This window comes from Anoplolepis gracilipes, chromosome 8, assembly GCF_047496725.1.
Source record: "Anoplolepis gracilipes chromosome 8, ASM4749672v1, whole genome shotgun sequence".
In the NCBI taxonomy this organism is placed as follows: Eukaryota; Metazoa; Arthropoda; class Insecta; order Hymenoptera; family Formicidae; genus Anoplolepis; species Anoplolepis gracilipes.
In genome coordinates this window covers 11,674,328-11,699,010 of record NC_132977.1, presented here as the reverse complement: position 1 = coordinate 11,699,010, position 24,683 = coordinate 11,674,328, and the positions used below count along the sequence as shown (strand labels likewise).

General features: G+C 38.7%; 1 protein-coding gene across 3 annotated transcripts; it reads right to left on the bottom strand.

The window, feature by feature from the left end:
• Nucleotides 1-8,553: 8,553 nt before the first annotated feature.
• Scrt (scratch) lies at nucleotides 8,554-24,479 on the bottom strand. Of its 3 annotated transcripts, XM_072898558.1 has the most exons (5): nucleotides 24,118-24,479; nucleotides 23,024-23,992; nucleotides 20,569-20,625; nucleotides 16,281-17,067; nucleotides 8,554-16,168 (listed from the first exon to the last, which is right to left on the bottom strand). In XM_072898558.1, exons 2-5 carry the CDS (start codon nucleotides 23,352-23,354, stop codon nucleotides 15,511-15,513), a joined length of 1,833 nt encoding a protein of 610 aa, XP_072754659.1. In that variant the 5' UTR covers nucleotides 23,355-23,992; nucleotides 24,118-24,479; the 3' UTR covers nucleotides 8,554-15,510. The 3 variants fall into 3 exon arrangements, with proteins under 3 accessions (XP_072754659.1, XP_072754658.1, XP_072754660.1); XM_072898557.1 differs by having other exon boundaries at nucleotides 23,024-24,479; XM_072898559.1 differs by lacking the exon at nucleotides 20,569-20,625 and having other exon boundaries at nucleotides 23,024-24,476.
• Between the last annotated feature and the right edge of the window lie 204 nt (nucleotides 24,480-24,683).

Below are 24,683 nucleotides of genomic sequence, written 5' to 3'. Positions count from 1 at the left end.
GGATGTAGGATCACTCCGAACGAGACAAATTCTCGTTTTCTTTTTCTCTTTCTTTTTTTCTTTTTTTACTTTTTTTTTTTTTCCTTTTTTTGGTGGGTTTATATACGGACAACTTGCTCTATCACAATACGTACAGTATCAATATCTATATATGCGTTATAGGTAAGGTAAAAGGTTCACCTTTATATCACATACATCCTGAAAGTGTCGCGGCCGTTTTTATTCGCTCATCATCAACGAGGACGATCCCGCTTAGTGGAATATCAGGAATGCAGAATTTTTTTTCTATTACTACAAGTATTGATTGATATTACTAAATATTTATGTGAGCGAAAATGATGTTTCTGAGAGAAGGTGATAAAGGAAAAAAAAAAAAAAAAAAAAAAAAAAAACAACCGTGATGATTTATCGAGCGGAGATGTCACTTTTGTTGAATTAAATCGCACATTAAGCACGTATGTGGCAGGATCGTCCTCGTTTCTCTCTGTAAATTTTTTCGTTCATGCCGTTCGACAAGCAGTAATTATTGGTTTCGCCGTTTTCGTTAACAAAGGGACAATAATAATCGGTAATTGAGAATCGCATTATCGTAGCCATCGATGAGATTTGCCGTTTTATTACATTTAGGGAGCCGCGTTATTGCTTTTGTCTCAACATGTTTGTCTTTCAGTTCCTTCAAACCTGTAATTGACACTGCCCGTACTCTGCATGAAACGCATTAAACACGCTAAACAATAATTTACTGGCGTATAGGCACTTTTTCTGTGTTTCTTCTCCTCTCTCTATCACTCTTTCATTCTCTCTCTCTCTCTCCCTCTCATTTTCTCTCTTTCTCTCTCTGTCTCTCTCTCTCTCTCTCACTCACTCACTCACTCACTCTTATGTCTCCTTTACGTGGAGAACAATCTCACTCTGTAAAATTTGTTGTTTTTATTTTATCGTTGTATCTCCTTCCCCATCCTTATCACTAACAACGATTTAAGATCACGTTTAATTGGATTAACATGGACTCTGAGTTTTCAGCATAATTACAGGAAAAGAGCGTGGAGAAGATGAAAAAGGGAAGAAAAGACTTAGGTTGATAAAGTTACATTGCGATAGGCAGAGAAAAAGTTTCCTGCCCGGTCCCATGCAAATTACAAAACATCCTTCATTTACAAACATTTTGCCGAGTTTATCGCTACGCTTGATGAAAATAATAATAATGATCGATTCTTTTTTTTTTTTTTTATCTGGAATATTGAAATTATCGATTAAGAGAGAAAGAGCGATTTATTAAACGAAATTTCTGTGAAAATGCAGTCAATTGATATCTGCCTAAAACTGGTGGGGCGTTGAATTTGATATATTGAAAAAACTTTAAGGCGGATTAATTCTCTTTGCAAATCCGCTTTGATACGTGTTGCGGAACCGGGCTTTAATGACAGGACACGAATTCTGATCGCGTCTCACGCGCGGTAACTCAATTACAAGCATATTGTAATTCTCTTTGGCGTACACGCATACACACAATTAGACTATCGATTCGGTCGTTTATTTATTCCATCGTTTGATGGTCATTTTCAAAGTAAATTGAAAGGCCGTTCATTATCGATCGTAAATGTATTACCTCGCATACGAGCGCGTATAATTTCAACGACAGATAAATCGTCCTTTTAATTATGCGCTTTCCGGACAACCAACAGCCGTTTATTTATCACACACACACACACACACACACGCATACGTACACAGACACGCACACACACGCACATACGCAACAAAGACACGCGTGTATGTAGCATTAACAGACAAAGTGGATAGCACAGTAAACGACGACAGGTGTAGAAGACATTTCCACGACACGAAGTACGAAAAGTGATCATCTCACAATTTCCAAGGAACCGGCCTTTTATTAACCACCTAACTACACAACATTAACGTCCCGATCAACCCCCCCCGGACACTTTGGAAACCGAGCTCGAATTTCGGCTTTCGCTTTATAAGGCATCCCGAAAGTGCGCGGCGCGTCAATAATATAACGCGCTTTTTTTTTGTTTCGTTAATTAATTAATTAATTAATTTATTTATTTATTTATTTATTTATTTAGTTATTTATTTACTCTTATCCCCTTCGCTTTTCTCTTATATCAGACGGCGCGCGAATCGATCGAGATCGGAAGCTACTTGGAAGCTGGTTCGTTCTCGCTTTCTCGCTCCCTTTGTACTTAATATCACTAGTATAGTCGATAGATTTTATGTCGCTTACTAAGATTTTATTGACTCGGTATTGACTCGTTTTACGTCCTTGAGCGATTTTTTTATTTTTTTTTTTTTTTATTTCCTCTCTTGCCCGTCTCTCGATCTCGATCTCCTCGATCGTATTCGCCACGTTTCTTGTGAAAACAATGAAAGATTCGCACGTTGCGTAATTACACAATAATTCCACGGCGCGCCGTACTTTTGTCGAATTGATTGCTCGATTATATTATAAACTTTATTAAATAATATCCCTTGTCGTATATTACTAGTAAAAGTCAGAAATTTTACCATTTACTTTTTGTAAATTGTAAAACATTTCTCCCCCTTGATTATTTATCTTATCACGTAACATGTAAACATGTGTTAACAATACAAGTTTGAAATTATTATTATTATATATTGTTTCATATATTATTATCAGGGTTTGACATTTTTGCAGATATCCATCTATTTTTCAATATATAATTGCGCAGAAATATTTCTGTTCTGCTCGCGCCGCGCCGTCGAATTAATTGTCAATCAATCATGAATATATGGCGAAAGTAATCCGAGATAGCTGAACATGGAAAATCCGCGCTTGGATTGGCTCAAATATTTGTACATTCGCTTGGACATTACACAATAGTAAAATTATGCTAGATGGAGTATTGCTTTGCCCTGATTCTCGAGATGGCGATCGTTAACGGTCGCTCTCCTACTATGAGATACGAGATGAATCGTTACAAGTTTCTCAATTACTCGCTCGCGCGCATTCTGAATAAATATCAAAAGGGTTAGCCTGCATTTCTCATCGGCATGATTCATCGGGAGGGAAATTGGAAAAAACAGCCGAGACATTATCAAATATTTATTATTATTGACCTGGCACTATACTCGCTATCAACAAGTATAGCCGCGACGCGAGGTATATCTCGTCGCTATTTCCCACTAATTATAATTCCATCGATTTCGTTATTGCTCTTGAGTTGAGACGCGATTCGCTCGGTATGGTATGTGTTTTCCATCGCTTATTAATTTAAAATTCTCGCGATCAATAAAACTCGTCTCGCGCGCGCGCGCGCGCGCGATCTATCCGGATAAAAGTTTTTTTTAACATTCATTGGATGCGCGCTTGTATTGCAAACTTTGCAAAATCGACGTCGTAATTAAAACGATCGAATCGTTCGGGAACTAGGAAAATATATTCTTTACTCTTGTTTTTTTTCGTTTTTTTTCTTTTCACGAAAATAAAGAACTCCGAAAAACTTTCGTAAATACTTCACAGTTTCCGGCTATACAAAACTTGGATCGGCTTAAGCGTCCATTATCTACTTAAAGTTTCTCTCGATACGGAACGTTGGATTTAACGAATACGCTTTCGGTGAGCTTAATCCACCGTAAAAGATGTTTCCATTTTCTACGTGTTTTAACATTTTCCATACGTTCCGTTACAGAAACTTTTATGGCATTTACCGATTAATTGCGTTCCATGTTCGCGTATAACCTTTCCCAGTTTCTGACATTTTTTTTTTTTTTTTTTTTTGATTAATCGATAAACCTTAGACTAGTAAAAAAAATGCTGGATTTAATTCGTTAACTATTATTTTTCTGAACATTTGCATTTTTATCTGAAAATATTGAAATATTAGATTAATTTAAAGTTTTTTGAATCACGGCTCATTTATGTTAATGACTCCAGTAAATGTGATATTACATGTAAAATTCGCGTGCAACTTCGATATTCGATATTCAATCTTCGACATAATAAGGATATTCTATTTATTCTTTATTGAATATTAACTACATGTCTGCAATATAGCTGCAATCTTTCTTAATGTCATATATCATGATACTTTGAATGTCGATACATTACACAACATTGTATAATATACAATACCTTTCCAATCGCGCCATTCCAGATTCTTAATACTCCGATGCTCTGATTTTTATTATTCTAGCAAATAAAATCAGATATAAATAAGTAATGTAAAGAGAGAGAGACTAAAATTTATCTGATTAAATATTAAAAATTCGTTTAAAAAAGAAATAAATTTTTCCAGTATGACTTGCCAGATCATTTATACAATTTTTTCGAATGATTATGGTATAAATGGACATTTGTCCTGCGGAATGATATAAAAAGAAAGCTCTCAGTGAAAAATTCATTAGAAGCGCATCGTTACATTTTACATGCACGCTACTTGAATTATCGTGTAAGTAATAGTAATTGTGCTCACGATCAATGAACGAAACTTGGAAAGGTTTAGGCGAGCAAAAGTTTGTTTTGACATTTACGGCACGTTTACCGAAGAATAAAACGAAGCAAGTATGTAGAAACGGACGCCGCGCCGGCCGCTTGATCATATAAATATATACGATGTGTGTCGTATCTATTGAAGAAAAAGTGAATTTGATTGAGACTTTCACGCCGATATTTATCGAATATTGGCCCGACTGGGGACCCAGCTCTCGCCAGTATAACATTATTTATAATATTTTACTTCATCCTGCTGCGCTTATACAATATGCTTTAAGAGTGCTGCTTTCGTTTAAATACTTTTTTTTTTTTTTTATATCCGCTACGTGTTCTAGTACTCGTGACATTGTTGTGTGTAACGCTTATATATATATATATAGATATATATATATATATATTTATATATTTATATACATATTCTTTATGGTAAGAAAGAAAACGTGGGACGCGAGAGACTAAAACCGATGCTAATAGTAACGATATTAATATAACGATATTATTTTATAGTCGAGAAGAGTTGTCTTAATATATGTATGTATGTACGTGTACACGTGTATGTATGTATGTAAGTATGCAATTGCATCAGGTGTGTTTATGTGTTTCGTAATATATATATGCATACATACATACATGTACATATATATATATATATATATGTGTATATAAATATGTACATATATATGTATGTATGTATGTTTACGTAATATATTTACTAGTATATATATATATATATATATATATATATATATATATATATATATATATATAATGCATCGCGCGCGTCGTGAAACGCTTTTTCGTAGTAAAGCTCCATGTGCAATATATGTATAATTGTTTCTCGTTTTGTATTCCTTTTGTACACAGAAGTGATTAATTATTATCGCGCTTCTCGACTTTCGATTTTTCCCGGCGCTTCGCACCCGCTTCACTTTCACTGCCCGCGTGAAAAAAAAAAGAAAAAAAAAATCAAATCTTCTCTTTTAATATTTTTCCGCTCTCCCGCGCTGTGTAACCGGAAATGTCATAACAAGGATATAATCAGCGGAGAAGCTTGCGCAATCGTGGATATTCCATTCCGGCATGTAATTATTAATTTTATATATATATATATATATATAAAATTATATACACGAGACTTAACGATTTGCTGCCGTATATAATCGACGCATCTAATCCGGTACAGTTTCTCCTTGTGTACTTTTAACGAAAGACATGTCGCTTCTGTCGGTCGGCGATAATTCATCCGGGAGTTATTTCCGCAAAAATGTATTTGCACGCGCGTCGGACATTAATCGACGAATTGCTGAATAATAAAAAGGGTAAAAATTGATTTTCACCTCACCCTTTTTCACACTTCAGCGATTCTGAAAAGCTGAATTCGTAAAAATAACAAAATTTAATTTTCACCGCAACACGGTTCTTACGATTTTTCTTTCAGCCATTTCCAAATATGGTTTGACAATTTGACATAAAGTGTCTAGCAGAAGCTTCTCATTTTCTAAGATGATTTTTTTGGGGGAGAGTGTGGGGGCGGGGAGGAAGAGGGGGGAATCGATAAGAATGACACGTTTATTGACTCGTTTTTGAACTCGATCACGTAAAGGAGTCCGGTATATTTGGTGTGTATTTAACGTTATATAACTAGGTTTTGAACACATCGATCTCTAAGTGTCGTGCTGTTTAAGCGCATCTTATTATTGGAGAAGGATCTAAGATACTTCCGGGATCTTTCTTAAAACTCGATATACAACGCGAAACTGATACCACATCTGTTTAAGAAATGCTTACGACACTTTGATAGTATCAGATTATCGCTAATGCTGAGTATTTTTGTCAGATAATTATTATTGCTTTGAAACAGAAAATATAAAGACCCGCATAAACTTTAATTCTTGAATATTCAATATTCAATTTTTTCTTTTAATAATATTTATTACGTATAATATGTCTGAAAATGCTACGTGTAGTAGTTAATTATTCTACGCATTAATTTTTACATTATATCGATTTTCATTAATTCCATTTAGTTGCAGATTTTTTTATTATCACAAATGATATATACCGCAAAGTATAGTAATATAGCATTTTGATACCGTATTAATGTAAGCATCCCTATCACGGGTTATAAATTGGACCTCGATGTTAGCATATTTTGCTAAAATCATCAGATCTGTTCATTCATCCCTCGTTATTCAATCCTGTCCGATCATATGCAATCTTGTGAAATGTCAGCGTAAATAATAATCACATTATAGCGGCCCTGATAGATGATAGTGATATTGCGATGTAAATTATATAACATGTATTAATGCTTTAATATATTCCAACGCGGCAGCAATCTTTGCAAATAATCGTAAAGAGATTAACAACACATCAGACAGCTTATCCTACGTTTTTGTTACGTTATAAAACATAATTAAATTATAATTAATGATTTAGTGGGATTAAATCATTCTATATAATACTTGCTGTATACTCCTGTATATTTGAAGTAAAAAAAAAAAAAAAAAAAAAAATCGAGGAAAATTTGTGAAATACGAATCCAACAAGCTCTTATCCAACTTGACTTTGCGTACTTTAGTCGTAGTTTGGTCACCGTAACTATAATATTTGTGCTATTTGTGTATGAAATATTTGATTTCTCCTTCAAGGAGCTCGATCACATCGGATCTCGTTTGGATTACGATTACCCTTTTCGACATGCAAATTTCTCACATGCTGCTTAGTAGTCTACCAGTTTAAAAAGTCAATTTCATTAATAACCTCCGGTGTAGACAGTTTTTTTCTTTTTTTTTTCAATCATAAATCATGTGATACCACGAAACGAGTTTCATTTAATTAAGCGATTAGCGCCGGCACACCTGACACATTTCTTTTATAATTAGATTTCGTCTTTTCACGCCGGCAAACCGTCTAATTAGACACGTTTGCGTTCTCGGTCGATTTATGGCGTAAATCGCAAAAACTGCAGGATAGCACGTGATAATTTCGGGCGCTCGAGATCATTTCTTACACTACCTCTCCGTTTCCGTTTTCTTCCTTCATCATTTTCACCCTTCTCACTTATGCCTAAAGCAATTAGCAAACGTTTAAAAAATTGTCAAGGCTCTCGCTGGAAGGAATTACGAAATGCATGGCGCATCGTTTATCTGGTCTGTGTCTAACACAGCTTATCTTACATATCCGAGAAGAGAATGTTGTCGCGTCGCGCGCGCCGAGAGAGAAATTCAAAGTCCGCGCAAGAATTTTCGTTCTCGCGCTCCGTGAAAATGTTGGCGCCTTTGACGACTTTCCCATCCACGTGTTATCCGAATGAATATAATCACGAGGACTCTTGCGGCGATACGAGCTGCACAGCATACGAAAGTATCGATTCACTATAGTATATTGACTCGCGCGAGAATCATGTGATTCGAGTCGCTGACAGCTGAATTGTATTCACGCGTTATTAGCGCCTATCTCCCGCCAAACAGCCGAGTATTATGTGTCACGTGTCTACGGAAAATTACGCCAGCCGTCGCTGTCAATTAGAGCGGATTGTAATAGTAGGACACGTGTATATATATATATATATATATATATATATATATATCGGCGTATCGATCAGCGAGGGTGCAATTGCAACGCGAATGCAACGGGCGAATCGAATCGAATCGAATCGAATGGTTTGCGCGAATTCGAAGCGCGCATTCTTCTTTTCGGATTAAAAATCCGGCTTCACCGACGTATTTAGCGCACCTCTGGAAGGATAATAACGTCCACTTTTTTCCGCTCCATTTTTTTTTTTCGCCAGGGACGCGAATTTTTCATTATATAATCCGATTTGCCCTCGCATTCGGTCGCTATTACCCGATATAGGCGTGATCCGTCACGTGCGATTTTGCAGCTTTGGAAAATTCTAATTCGATATCTGCGTGTTTTTTTTTTTTTTTTTTTTTTTTTTTTTTTCTCTTTTATTTCGTGCGCGTGAAAACGCGCGGTTTTACAACACGGGGCGATAAAAGGAATTTGAACGGCGTTTGCGAATTAAAAAGGAAATAACGGCGCGGGCGGAAATCACAATTAAATAAAAAATAAATTGAAATATAAAACGACGGTCAAGCGTGCGCGACGCGGTCGGATATTGCAATTAAATCAAAGATAAATTGGAGCGAAATGACGGTCGACCTGTATATATGTGCGAGCTAAATTAAAGTTAAATCAAAGGTAGATTAAAACAAAATGACACGGGCGCGAATTCGCCCTGTGTGCAAGTGAATTAAAAACAATGTTGGGTTTTACAGGCCGACAGCCAGATTCGTTTTAATTCACATTACGGCAAAATTAAACGGCGGTTTGATATCAGTTTGATAAAAAATACGACAGCCTTCATCCATCAGAGACACACGTAATTAAACAAAACGACAGATCGAGACGTGCCAAAGTGAACGAACGGCAAACACGCAACCATTTTCACGGTGAGCTTGTTAATCGGAGCGTACGATTGTATGATTCAACCGAAATTTTCCCAATCTGACCTTAAAATGATAAAATGAAGATGAAAGAGCAAGATAGAACACTTGAAATAGGAGGATAGAAGAGAACTACTTTTTTTAGTAGTCTCTGAGGAGAGGATTACTGGTACATGTATTATGTATGTGTCTTTGTATGTGTATGTGTGTATATGCGTACGCGTCGTTACGCGTACATGCGTAGAGGAATCATCCCCGTTGACCGCGCAAAAGTACCCGCTCACGCGCACCTCACAATCTCGTGTGTTATAGCAAAAAGTTATCGTAGGTCACGAAAAGTATGCATTTCGACGATGATTCTGACATCGACTTGTTGTCAAACACGCCACGTGAGAGGGGCTTTCCTTATAGGAGCCGAGTTTCCAAGATGGAAGCGGGAAAAGTACGAAAGAGGAGAGGATTCAAGTTCCGATCGCGGGAAAAGCTTTCTACTCATTTTATTTCTCTCCGAGCTTATTACTTTGGTAACGATGCCCTAATTATTAAAGACGATATCAGGCGATTAGATTAATTACTACGTGGACTGCTAATACGTGTCTGTTATCGTTACGTTTTATTTAAATGTACATTTTATAATGCGTAATTTATATATGTATACTATAATAGTATTATATAACTTTAGGTGGTCTCTCGTGTTACGCAACGCCTTACGCGATTTTCATGCATTTTATTATTCATATCACATCGTGACGATAGCGATAAGAATATTTTGAGCTTTTACGCGCGACGTTTCGCCGTTGACGAATAAATCTGATTAATGAAATGACGAAACTTTAGGCAAGTAAAATTTAATAATCTAATATTATTATATATTAATATATTCGTATAATATTATATTATATTATAAATTAATATATAGTATTAAATATAAAAAGATATTTTTTTATATATTCATATATATATAATACAACGTCCATAATAACGAGAATGAAAAAAATTGAATTTGGGAGTCTTGAAAATTGTCGAAAATTATGGAAAATTATTTGATTTCGGCTAAAATGAAAGAATATTATATATTCGCGCTTGTTAAGAGGAGGCAGCTCTTCCCACGATCAATCGCGTATATGTCTCGATATATAGTTATAATATAGCAGTATAGAAGAGAGCTTACGTTTTATCTATAATCCTGTGATTAAGGAGTGCAAGAGTAAGAGATTGGGATTATGTACATATACAACATCGGCTACGAGAGACGCAATTTATTTTCCTCTTCTACGCCCGATATTGCGCTAAATATATTCGCTTCTCTCTCTCTCTCTCTCTCTCGTTATCAATAAATATACCGTCCAATTTAATGCGGTTTATCTATAGTCTGTTGTTTTGTACACACTTCTTTGAGCACCTCTAAGTAACATCAATTTTTACGATAACATGGTTGAGCTTGAACCGAGACGGTTTCTCGACTCTAAACGCTATCGGCGAGGCTCGAGAAATTCGCTATAGGAGTAGCCGCCCTGTTGTTGGCATTTATAAGGCAATGACATGTATTCGTTAAAAGGAAAAATACGCAAAGGGCGATTCTTTTGGAGCGTTACATCTTTCGAAAGGTGTGAGATAGTTTGAGATGATAGAGGGTATTCGGTACTCTAACTTACAATTAGTAAGTCTACATCATTTTTCACGTTTAAAGATCATGTAGATATAGAAATATAATAACGTTGCAAATTGTATTGCCGAATTAATATCTATACCGTGTACAGAATTTAGCGACGACGAAAGAAGGATTTTATGATTGGAAAATTTTTTCTTTCCATTTGTTTTTTTTTTTTTTTTTTTTTTAATATAAATTATAAATTTAAATTATGAAGCGTTCATTACACATCGCGTTGTGTTGTTTGAAAAGGGTGAAGGGGAGAAAGATATTTGTAATTTTAATAAATTCTTTAATTATTCTCTCCTCTCTCTCTCTCTCTTTCTACAAATTTCACATTTCTATAGTCGTTATATGTATATAATCGCTATCCTTAAAATGGGTTAAAAAAATAAATCGTCGGGAATAATTTTTCCCGGCAGCGGGCGTGACTCTGCTTCCTTTATCGAGTAACAATCATTCGTGTAACGAGGAAAGAAATTGACTAGATGACTGTCTAACGAACCGGCGCAATTCCCACAACGAACCCTCGCCCGTCCGCTAATCGTGACTATAGTCACCGACTTGCTCTTTTCTAATCGGCGTTTCACGGCTTGTTAAATTTCTACGTGCGAATCGTGCGAAAACAAGTGGATATGCTCCCTTTCGATCGTAACTGCCTTTTAAAGCTCTCCGGTTTCTTTTTTTCATAATGGCATTTAAGTCAAGTGACGAGCACTTTGTCTCTATACACGCTCGAGTTATAAATTATTCCTATATACAGGGTGCCCCACGACCGGCGGTTTAATTTATTTCAAATTGTTGGAATTCAAATATTAATTAGATATATCGATCTGTAGAGTTAGCTAAATACAAAACTAGACGCAACAATTTTTGTAACTGAAAAAAAATATTGTTATATCTGTATTATATATATTGCGGGATTCTTTATGTCAATAATTATTAATTTTAAATAACATTGATAAAAAAAAAAAAAAAGAACGATAGATTTAAAGTAGGTTACAGTGAAAAGTATCTGTAGAATAAAATAAGATAGCCACTTTTAGATATTACTTGAGTGAGCTGTCTCATTTTTCTTTCTTTTTTTTTTTTTTTTTTAGTAAAGCTTTAAGAATTGCTTCAAGGTTTGCCTCTACCTCCAGCGAGGGGACGTGTTTATATGTATTATAATATATATATATTTATATAAATGTTTGCTATATGCATATATATATTACCACGATTCGGAAGTTTAAGTGTATTGACTAGCAACTATACACGCGAGACACTACCTTAAGTAAAGTAGCTTTATCGCACGGAATGTTGGCGTTTTCCACTTACAAATCAGAATGGAAATTGCACATGTTTTAGCTTTTTATGCTTGTAACATATGGATATCGATCGTTGTATCGAATCGTTGTACTAGCATAATAATAATAATGCTAAGGTAATAAATAATATATATATATATATATATATATATATCATAAATAATAATAATAAAATAATAATAATGATAATATTAATATCAATAATACATAAAATGCGTGACAGTTTGTCAAGATATTATACTAAGAGCATTACAACAAAATGGTTCGAATCACAAATCTGAGATAATGCAAAATATTTAAGAACTGGTAACTTTTTGCACATCTCTACGAAATTATTGTATATTTTTTGCACGTCAATATAATCTTTGACATTTCAATATCTTGACACAACCTGTCATGATAATAAATAATTTACGCTTGCATCGAGTAAGAATAATTCTAATGACTATGTTGAAAAGAAAACAATACTTTCGATGTACATACAAGAAAATAAGCGCAAAATGAAGAGTAAATAAAAATGAAACAACGATTGGCGCGCATTTATTGCGAATTTTCGTTGTGTGCGCTACGCGAATAAGTTATTATTGCTTAATCGTTTATTGCTCTCTAAAGCCGCATATTATTTATATGTATATACGCATTAGTTAGCAGCGTGGCGCGTATTTATCAATGGCTAGTGCCGCGCGAGGTAAAATTAAATAAAAGGAAAAAAGAAAAAAAAAAAAAAAGAAAAGAAAAATCGGACAAAGCTTCGTTGCGCGTTAAGCATGGCTGGTCGATCCTAAGAATCGAACGAGCTACGCGAAAAATATTGCTCATTCTGTTCTCCTGGCGACTTTCTTTGGCGGCGAGGTTCTCTCTACTGTACATGCGAAATATTTTATCGCGTCTTTTTTGCGACATAATCAATAGTAAAAAAAAAAAAAAAAAAAAAAGAATCGGGCGGATCGCCCGCATGCTCGTCGGCCGTTATATAATTGATTTATTGTTTAGTTATTATTTCTTTTAAAGAGCTGTGGGCGCGACTTTAAAGCGCGGATCCACACCCCCATCGATCGCGCGTTTATCACGTTCTCTTTTTTTTCTCCTTTTTTTGGACGAAAATTATTTTATATTCGTAATTAAATATTCTGCCGCGATTCACTTTAATCAATTCATTTTAAAACGTAGAAAAATTAATTAGTTACGTTATTGAGAAATTAATAATTATTATTTTATATAGCTATATATATTTATATAGCTGATTATATGAAGCGATATAAACAAATTTATTCTGATCACATAACTCGATACATTGATCTGCATCTAATGTGCTGTATATTCATCAGTAGACGTGATTAATGGTTTTTTCGTGATTAAATATTGAATGTGACACAATTTACGCAGAACGCATCGCGTGGAATTAATTAATTTTATCTGAATATTGTGATTTAATGTCAATAAAAGAAATTCATTATTATTATAAGCAACGCAAATACAGGAATATAGGAATTTATAATAAAATTAAATATATTAATGGAATATATTTTCTCTCTCTCTCTCTCTCTCTCTCCCTCTCTCTCTATCTCTCTCGACATAAGGAATAATGATCTTACAAAACGTTAACTATTTTAATGCTAATCCGACTCCAAGATTTTCACTCAAAATTGATTAACGAGAAAAACGGGGGGTGCGGATCGGGCGATCATTCTCCATCATGCGTATAAGCATATTATCGGCTTCTTGCTCGAAACTTGGTTAAACTTTGATGTTTGCCTCTATATGTATAATTATATAATTCGTTGTGTCGAAACATTGCTTTGACCGTACTTGTCGCGTCATATTTATTTATTTATTTATTTTTTTTCTTATATTGCCTCTATAAAATATGTGTTGTATAACAATGTGTTACACGCGTCTATTACTCGAATTTGCTCTAAGTACGTGTGTACGTCGTTGTGAGGATCCGTTTTTATAACGCGATACCCCGCACGCGTGTTCGCGTCCGCGTGGTCGGATCGATCGCGAGAAAACGACGTATATATATATATATATATATATATATATATATATATATATATATATTCTCTGCGAGATATATATATATATGTATATGTATAGACGTATGTATATTTCCGCGCCAGTCGCGCGTGATTTTTCCGTCGTTTCGACATCTCGCGACATGGTCGCTCTTTGCTTCGTAGCTGGAACGCGCGCGTCGTAAATTGCATAATCCTTCGAGCTACGCAGGTGTAGACACGACTTTGAGTCGATGTATATAAAAAAAAAAAAAAAAAAAGAGAGACGAAAAAAAGGGGATGCTACAAAGCATAAAGTTTAATGCGTACCCTCAGAGAGAATCTCCAAAGACACTCTGTCCGACCCTTATCTTCACGTGTCAGTCGAAGGTGACGTGTCTAGAGCTCCGAGTGTAGTTGCTGTACGGTTATTGTGTTTATCGATTAACCATAACTTTGATCGTTCTATCCAAATGGATTAAACTCGAGGAAATTTTTAAAGGAGCGCATCCACCGAACGACCATTAACTCTTTCTCTACTTGTATAGTAGCTTCGACATAACTTTAAACAGCCGTGATTTTAACATCGCGTCGTATTATAATTATATTATAATTATTTAAATGGTATATAGTTAATACTCGTGAAAATGTTCGTGCTCGGACCTCGAAATAACAGCTGTTTAAAGTTGCTAATATTTCAAGATACTAACAGACAGCGGAGACGAGTTAATTTTTTAATCGATCCAGTGATTTTTGTAAACCGCTGGGAAATATATGCGCTTTTATTTCGAAAAAGGCTCTAATTTATCTCTCTTGGTTTTTGTAGAATAAAATCAGCGAATTCATGCTACGAGCAAGTCGTCGATCCCACCTGCGGCGTCTCGGTGTCGCGACGATCCTGCAGCCTCGATCGTTGATCACGAGGCTGCGTCGCGATCCAGATTCGAGCGCGCGAATCGCGATTTACGGATCCTACAAATCTCTTACGATTTATTCTCTCCGTTTCTTTTCCTTTTTTTTTCTTTTAATTTAGGCAGCTAAGTATTAATAAATAATGTCTTCGTAACGAGCCCGCGGACTATCGTACGCGCTAGTAAATATATATATATATATATATATATATTTATATATATATATATACTATAATATATATATAATAATATAATATCATAATGTAATAGGTATATAATCGACTAGAGTGACTAGACTCTGCAGTGTGGACGTCATCGTTCGACGTGTTTTTTCTTCTTTTACGACTTAATATTACTGGACGTTTTTATTAATGTTAGACATTATTAATAAACTCACGCTCTCCCTCTCTCTTGCTTCCTTTCGTTCCTTCTAACACTCTACTCATCCTTTCTTTTCCAGTCTCTCTCTCTCTCTCTCTCTCTCTCTCTCTCTCTCTCTCTCTCTCTCTCTCTCTTTCTTTTTCTAATTCTCTCATTTTTGTCTCTACTGGCACTTTTCTACTTAAAATCTACGGCAAACCTTATATCTCCTCCCTTGCTCTTCGCATCCTTGTGTCTCCTCGCGATCAAGCGGCGATCACGGGGCACCGCTAGCTCTCTCTCGATTCCTCGATCCTCGTGGTGGCGTGGTTGTTCCCCTTCTCGAAGCGCTGCTACAAGCCTCGATTGGTGTTCTGCTGATGCTGCGCGGCACCGTTACCGGCATGCTGCTGTTGCTGCATCTCCTCGTCGCGCAGACACGCCGACTCGAGATGCTTGTTGAGATAGGACTTGAGGGCGAAGGTCTTGTGGCACCTCGAGCACTCGTAATTTTTGTCAGCCGAGTGGGTCTGCATGTGCGCCCGCAGATTCGAGCGATCGGCGAACGCCTTGCCGCAGTGGGCGCATCCGTAGGGCTTCTCGCCGGTGTGGCTGCGCAGATGACCCTGCAGCAGCCAGGGCCGCGAGAACATCTTGCCGCATACGCCGCAGCTGTGAGCGAGCTTGTGCGTGAGCACGTGCATCGCCAGGGCGGGCATGCTGACGTAAGCCTTGCCGCAGTGGATGCACTTCTTGGCCGACTGCGAGTCGAGGCTGCGGTGCGTCTGCTTGTGCCGCGACAGGTTGGACGACGTGGCGTACTGCTTGCCGCACTCGGTACACGTGAACTTGGGCCTGTCCGGCTGGGCCTGTCCGGCCTCCTTGTCAGGCACGGCGGCGCCGTTACCGCCACCGCCGTTGCCGCCACCCCCGCGACGTTTCGACCGACCGTCGGACACGAAGAAGGCCTCGTAGGTGTAGGCGACGGTTTTGTTGCTGCTGGTGGTGGTGCTGTTGGACAAGAAACCGTCATTGTTACATCATAACGATTGCGCAAAAGACGGTAGACTAATTTTCTGGGGGAAAAAAAAAAAAAATAACTCGTAAGAAATCCTAGACTCACTTGTCCCTGCCGACGTTGCAGTTTCCGCCAGGGGCCTCCGCGGTTGCCGGCGACTGTGGCTGCGGTGGCGTCTGCTCCTGTTGCGGTTGGCGCAGCTGGGTCGTCTGCGAACTGGGCACTGGCACCAGCACGGAGACCGGTATAGGCTGCTGTGTGCTGCCGGCCGTCGGTGCCGGTTGCAGCTGCTGCTGCTGCTGTTGCTGCTGCTGCTGCTGCTGCTGCTGCTGCTGCTGCTGCTGCTGCTGCTGCTGCTGCTGCGCAGTCGCGGTCGCGTTCGGCGCGACGACGGCGACGGCGGCGGGCGGCGGCGGCAGCGGCGGCGGCGGCGGCGGCGGCGGTGGCGGCGGCGGTGACAGGGTGTGAATAAAAACGGAATGCGTGGGCGCGGCGGGCGACGCGCTGAGATCCAGGATGGCCTGCGCGGCCGACAGGTCCTCCTCGGCGGACGTGCGTATCTCCGAGATGGGTTGCAGGCTGTAAGGACGGTAAATGTCCTTCTTCTTGGGCGGTAAGGATAGCGCGGTACCGGTGCTGGTGAAGGACATGGAGAGGCTCTTGCGCGGCGGCAGGCACATGGACGCGACGGACGGCGACGACGTCGGGCTCGTGGTTTGATGCGACGACGCTTGGTGCAAGCTCGGCCCGGTTAGTACCGGCACCTGCAGTTCCTGCTGCGCAGCCGGGGGTGGCGGCGACGGTGCTACCGGACGTGCCAGTTCCGCCGCTGAGCGTAGCGTCGCGTACTTGGGCGGCTCCTCGTGGTTGATCCATGCCTCGTGCGTGTAGCCTAGAAAAGGGTAGCGAGTAGATTAATTCACAGAGATAGGCTTTATCGTAGCTTTATTTGATTAGGCTGTGCTCTTGAGGGCTCTTATCTTCCATTTGTTTAAAGCCAAAAGTTATTACTTTACTCGTATATACGAGATAGGAATCGTAAAAGGACTCTACTTGTCTTTGCTCATCGCCATCATTTATTTCACGTCTCTCGCAATCAAAGGAATTGAGCAGTTTTTCGTTATATATTTTCTACTGCCCTCTGCCTAATTTTATTAAATTTACTTATTTAAACATTTCTATTTCGTTCATATTCATTCACGTGGATAAAGGTATCGAAATGTCCCTAATGGAAATGGATGCAACGACTGCTATTTAATTTACAATAATCGCTCGAAAGTTTCTTCTCAAATGAAAAACACCCCCTCGCGTAATACGATGGCGGAAGGGTGCACGCACTTTGTAACATCTCATTCGTCGTCTCCCGGCGCGGCCAGGCGGTATGAATATTTGAATTCGTGAATCACTCACGAGTTGCGTGGCGTTTCATTTCCTGCGCGCCAGCTGTTTCCACCGTATATACGGTCATTAACGGGGGTATAAAAGGGGGATGGAGAGAAAAAGTCGGTTGTGTGTGCAACAAGGGAGAGACGGTGCTGGCGGTGCGACGCGGGCACGTGAACGCGGGGGGTGTATAATAACGCGATGTTGTATCTGTTGCGCTCGCTGTTGCGCAGGGGCGGTTCCAGGGGATGCGGGGACGAGGGGGGGGGGGAGGGTGAGGAAAAGAGAGCGGTGAAGAGCGAAATTCACGCCGCTGCTGCGTTGCTGGGAAGGATCGCGAAAGATTCATGCGATATGTGCGCAAACAGCGCAGCTCGTGCTTATGACAGCTATTCTTCGGGATGCCCTCATTTTCAGCATCATTATATATATATACGTGCGAGTAACATGTATTATTAAATTCTATTACAATTAAAAGCCATCTTGCTTGCCGAAAATTATTCCATTTTCTGGACGTGCAATTTTTTGCCGCGCAAAGAGCAAATTTATTTAAGTAACAATATTAAGAAATTAATATTTTAATAGGTCCCTGTTAATGATTTCACTTTAGATAATTGTGTCTGGATAATTTTAATTCAATAATGCAAATTGTCACGTATTAGAGATCGATGAGAATTCTAATAATTTGATATTTATGACAATTTGTGCTAGAATTTAATAAATATCTAGCATAATAAAAATTTACAGCAAGTTATTGTATCGTATTATATATTTGTGTATTTTTGTATTAATTTTTTGAACAAGTAGAGCAGAGCGAAAATCGATAAATAATACAGCGTAAAAAATTATTGCAACAAAATGATTGTAACACCATATTATCTCCATGAATTTATAATAATTTATGATAAGACTCGTATATCTCAAAGATTTAGAAATCTCGTAAATGAAAGTCTTAGCTAAATTTGCGTCTGCCGCAACTTTAAATCGCTTGCTTGCAAATCGAATGTTATGTTACCTTGTTATTAGTTATTGATGCCGCCTAAATCCCGTTTGTGTTTCTTTTATTGCTCCTGACAATGTAGACAAAGCACGCAACGAACGACTTTCGCCGTGAAATCGATACGCGTGCCGTCCAGTTGGTTACGTAATGCGAAAGTCTATGTCGTAAGCAGAACACGCTGTATTATGTAGCGAGTAATTAGCGTTTCTATTTTTGATTTAAACAACAATTTGTATCGAATCAGTTGTGGTAAAAAGGACATAATTCAATTTTTCGGTGATTATCCCAAGTAAATTTGATTATTTTTTGACAGAGAAGAACGTTATTTTTAAAAACTTTTTATATTAGTAACTAAAGATATTTGATTTGTACCCATGTCTCTGATTATATCTGCATTATGAAGCTAAAAGTATAAATGGTAACTAATAACAAGTTTTTATCAAATATTTCACAATCAAGAATTGTGAAAGTGTTTTTTTTCTTTTTCTTTTTTATCGTTGAAAAAAATTCCTTTTTACATATCTATTGCCTTAGCAGCATTAATTAATTATTATATTTTTAAATTAATCATTTATATTTTACTAATATAACGTTTGATAATATTTGATAAACAAAACGATACTCTTTGTTGAAAACTTTAATATCATTTTTTATCAAAAATTAATTCGATACCTTTTGACATGTAAAGATTAATATCGAATATCTTATAATTAATGATTATATTTTTTTTTCCCCCCTCTTTAAATTCAAATCTATGAAAAATTCGCAAAGAGAAGCAAGATTATTGTAGCTGAAACATAAATGACAAAAATACTTTTGAAATCGTTTTAAATCGGCGGTAGTTGAAAAACTTTGATTCGTGTCCTGACTTTCAAGAATTGCTCAAGTTTTTGACAAGGCGTACCGTCACGTGCGTTAAACGTGTTTCTTACTAAACAGCCTATTTCAACCCGACGTTACTTTTCCCCTAGATACACGAGGGTCCTACCGGGGGCGGGGGCGGGGGAGGGGGGAGGCGAATAAATCAGAAAAGTGTGTTGCTCGCGTGCGATCGATCAGCTGGCGCGTATATATTATTGGCTGAAATAAAGGGAAGTCAACACGGAGGTAAAGGAGAATGGCCATGTCTGCAAGTGCATTTCATCAACGGGCAAAAGGAACGCAGCAGTTGTGGGGCGAGAAGGGTGGAGGGGTTGCAAGAGGATCGTATAGGACGGAGGGGGGAATCAATAACAGCGAATGAACGCTCCCACGCGCTCCCACGAGTCCGTTGATTCTAGGCTCTTTTAAAGACCGATAAAAATCTCCGTTGCGATTAACGTTAACGTCCAGTTTCTTCCTTCGTTTCGTCCCTTTTTTTTTTTTTTTTTTTTTTTTTTTTTTTTTGTCTGTCAAAGATTGTAGAATAATGGAAACGCGGAAGCGATTTTGAAAAAGTCGTAGAAACTAATGCGCCATATTTCTGTGATGCATTAATTAATTTACATACTTGGTCGCACGCAATTTATCGCAGAATGCATAAATGGATATAAAACAGATACCTAGTCTCTATAAAAGACGAATAACAAAGATAATGTGACTCATAAGGTTTCATTCTAATATCTTTTATTACCCCGTATCATTGTATTTATGATATTTATCCATGCGGTATAATTTGATTTAAATAATACTTGTTTAAGATTTCTCTCGAAATTAATGAAAAAGTACACGTACGAAGAGAACTGTACCGACAGAGATTCACTATTTGTGCGTAATGATGTTATATTGGTAATAAAAGTGAGAGAAAAATTTCTTTATTATTAAATTACATCTTATTAAATTACATCTTTATCGATTAGTATAACGAAATTACTGGTTCTGTCCGATTTAACCTCTTACAATTAAGAAATAATAAAATCATATAGAGCGGTGTAAAGTGATATGAATTATCTATGAATTCTAGGTGGATTCTCTATATCTACATTATCTATCACAGATCACAGGTATAGCCCATAAAGCATATTTATATACCTTGAATGAACATTCCGCACATTCCTGTAGATTTATCGCCTCTGATCTTTATCGAGCCTGTGAGCGCAAAACAAACAGCAAGTATAAATTATACTTGAGCTATCAAATTATTTATAATTAAATAAAAATATATATTTTTGCATCGTCAAATTATCTGCGATAATTGTTAATATTAATCTTATTCTTATGTTAAAATATAATATTTGCCAATATTTTTAACAAAGTTATTTAAAGCTACGAAAAGAAGAAAAATGAATATTTATTTTTGACAAAAAAAAAAAAAAAAAGGAAATATATTATTCATAAGCATGTATCTTATTCGATATCTGAATACATAAAAATATAAATAAAAATTTCTGCCACAATAAAATTGTATTCATTAAATTAATAAATTTTATCGATATAATTGAGAGGAGCCAAGTTTTTAGATTACACTTTCAAGTTATTTAAGAATGCATAGTAATTCAGAAATATTTTTTGCTGTAAGAAATATCATTAACTGTGCCTTCACACATTTTATCTCGGGTGGGTGATCAGCAATGGCGACGCCTTATCATATATATATAATATATATATATATATATATATATATATATATATATATATATATTAGCTTATCAAGCGAGTAAAAACCAATTGTTAATAGTACAAGAAAGTCAAGGACGAAAAGAAACCTGTTAGTGAGCAGATATTCTGATATTTTTCTTACGTGACTGTAATCCTGTTGAAAATTTAATCTCTGTGATGATAGATAAACTCTCGTACGACTTGTTTTTCTTTCTTATAATTCTGTTGTATACTGTGTTTGTAAGTGTATGTACGATAAACGTTAATCTAAATAAGAATTTACACAATGTATCAGAAGTTTCCGTTGCGTGAACGCAACCTTTGATAATAAAATATTCTTCACAGATTAGAAAAGTGTTATTATGTTAACTATAAAATTTACAATGTTAATTATGAAGACAAGCATCTTTATGTATTTATCGAAATGGCAAATATATTATCTAATGATAAACATTACGACACATATTTAAATGTTACATTTTAGTTGCCAAAATTCATTGACAGAACAATTGTAGTAAAATCGTGGCGCAGTGATAAAGAGAACACTTGTTACATAACGTCAGTTGCGCCATTGTGTGAACACGTGCGCAATCTATTGCCTATAAGCATAAATGAGATAAAAGGAAGTTGTTACTTTGTACTTTTGGCTTTCACGAACACCTACGAGCGATTAAAGCATCGGCAATTTATTCACACGCAAAATTTTATTATGCTCAATTTTTAAATAGTATTTGCAAAAACTTTAAATTTAAATATATGTATAATAAATACATCATATATATAATAGAAATAATTCTATTTGATAATATTTGCTGTCAAAGAATGAGGACACATTTTCAGTCAATAGAAAAAAATTGTAGTTTATTATTTAAAGTTACCTTCACGAGCTTTAGATGCAAAAATGTGTGATAATACTTTAATTAGAGATACAGTAACATAATACGAGTCTCAAATGAGAAATTTAGATCAGCAAATATGTATATTCAAACTTTTTCATTTTAAATTATTTTTGTTAAATAAAAATTCTCGCGTTGAAAATAACAGAAAGCAAATTTAAATTCCAAATTCTTTTTTCCTCACATAATACGATAATTACATAATTTGTACGAAATTATTATATAAAGTAAAAAGAGCGCGAGAATATTCAACAAACAATCTACTTGACATACATAATTCGATACCGTAGGCGTATTCATCTACGTCATAAAAGCAATTTCACCGTTCTGGATAACTGTGGTTACACAACAGCCAACGACGTCAAAACGCAGTCAGCTTCCTCCCTGTCTGATTGAGAGCTCAATAAATACGATGGACGAAATAGCTCTTGACTACAATAGCTTACAATGACATATCGGAATCATGACTCAATGTTAAGGGTGGCAAACGTGATCGTCGATGTGATCGACGGGTGTGTCGCCATGTATGTATACACATACGCCAACACATGGACGATTTGGCGAATGGTTTTCCACAGGAAAACATGGAAGGCTGCGGCCATTGACAAACTTATCTTTCCGCATTTTCCAAGGTCGATCGTATAATGATATGGCGCGTTTAAGCAGCTACCGCAATATCTGTCTATAGCGCACGCCAGCGTCTGTAATAGGCGGGTGTGTCACCCTGCGTGCTCGACGCATGGTCATACTGCACCGGATACCAAAGCTATCGAGAAGCCTTAAAATAGAGAGAGAAAGAGAAAAGAATGGTAGGTGATAAATTGTTCCCTTGCGCGAATTGAAGAAGAAGAGTCGTGTGTGGGTGTTGGGCGTGGCGCGTCTAACGTACACTCGCGTAAAACAGGATGTAAAAGCGGGCAATTGGCGTGATGACCGCGTGATGCTGGCGCAGTGAGAAGGAGAGCCCCTGACGAGGAGAAGAAGTTACTCACCGTGATAGTACAGAGCGCCGGAAGCGTTGAGGGGCGGCGGACTGGGAGCTGTAGCCCCCGCCGTGGGACTATGCGGCCCCCAACAGGTCTGTTGATGATGGACCTGATGATTATCGACGTCCCCGACCACGTCGATCTCCTCGTCCTCGATTGGCTCATGCCTCCGTTTGTCCATAGCGTCCGCGGTCTGATGCAGCAGATGGTGCTGCGCCTGCTGCTCCTGCGGGCTCGCGGCCCCGGGTGGCGTGTCCTTGTGCTCGTTGATCTGATCGTCCACGCGGGCCTGCCACTGATTCCACTTCCACTTTTTCGCCATGAGACAGCGTGGCATAATGGTGACGCGGATCGCGTCGACCGACCGTGGTAGCGCCAGGAGCCAGCGATGGCGACGTCTGCCGTCGTCCGGTCACCAGGGACGACGACTCGGAGAGGCCCGATGGAACGGTACACCTACGCGTGACACCACCCACGACGACACCGACACGTTCAACACCAACAAGCGCAGCACCAACCGCAGCACCACCGCCGATGATGTCGTTATGATTGACGATAACCTCGGCTACGGCTACCCCTCGTCCGTCGTCGTCGTCGTCGCCGCGTTTGCTGGCTGCCCCGCCTCTTCCGCGGACGTCGACGTTCCCGCGACGTCGACGTCTACGTCGCGCCCGTCCGTCGTCAAACCGGTGGACCACGTCGGCACCACCTCGGTTAGGTGGCCGCTCGCTCGCCGGCTTCGCCTTCGTCCTACGTGGTACGCGCTCGTGTGGAACCTGCAGCCTCGTCATCGGCGCGGCGAGGGCGGCTCCTTAAACGGATGCACCACCACCGCCACCATGCCAGCCACCGACCAGCGCGGCCTGCCTTTCTTCCCAGCTATCCTTCAATTTCCTTTTCTTCGCTGTCCGCTCGAGGGGATGATCGTCGAGAATACTCCTATCTGGACCTGGTGTTTCTTCCGCGGTTTACCGTCTGTACACGAGTAAGTGTATACATATATATATATATATATATATATATGTATATGTATATATATATACGTTGTGTATACGTGTGGGTATGTGCACGCGCGCGCGCGCGCGCCTCCGTATATATACCGTGTGCGTGTGTATGTGTGGGTGTGTGCGCGTGAGTCTAGGGGTGGCTTTCCTCTGCGCCCCGAGACTTTGCCGAGAGGACCGACCGACTGACTGACCGACTCAAGAGACCGTTCTCGTCCGTTTGTCCGTCCGTCCGTTAGTCTGTCCGTCCGCCCGTCCGTTCGTTACTCTTTCGGTCGCTCCCTGTCCGGTCGCTCTTCGCCAGGGACAGGGGGTGGCCTCGAATACGACGGCGACGACGGGGTGCGACTGTTTAGTCGGTGGCGCTGCCGCTCCGCGTTACCGTCCTTCCAGCCCTTTACCCCTTCTCCGCGACATTCGCTATCCCCGTCGCGCCTACGGGGTTGTTCTCGTCCCTCCGCTGCGGACTCGGCCAGTCAGCAGAACCCCCGGCGTCCCTCCGTTGCGGCTTCCCTACGGATAGAATGGAAGGGTGGCGCTGCTGTTGCTGCTGCTGCTACTGCTGCTGCTGCTGCTGCTGCTGCTGCTGCTGCTGGTGATGGTCCGTCTGTGCGAGGGGTTGCACAGCTACCCCTCGAGAGTGCTGATGTCGGTTCTCGATT

What these genes read in the sequence shown, in the direction of transcription:
- Scrt (XM_072898557.1), bottom strand. Translation starts at nt 23,354, where the DNA reads ATGCCACGCTGTCTCATGGCGAAAAAGTGGAAGTGGAATCAGTGGCAG. An exon ending in CGGCGCTCTGTACTATCACG is followed by an intron (nt 20,626 to 23,023) that starts GTGAGTAACTTC and finishes TTGCGCTCACAG; the next exon opens with GCTCGATAAAGATCAGAGGC. An exon ending in GTGCGGAATGTTCATTCAAG is followed by an intron (nt 17,068 to 20,568) that starts GTATATAAATAT and finishes ACCCTTTTCTAG; the next exon opens with GCTACACGCACGAGGCATGG.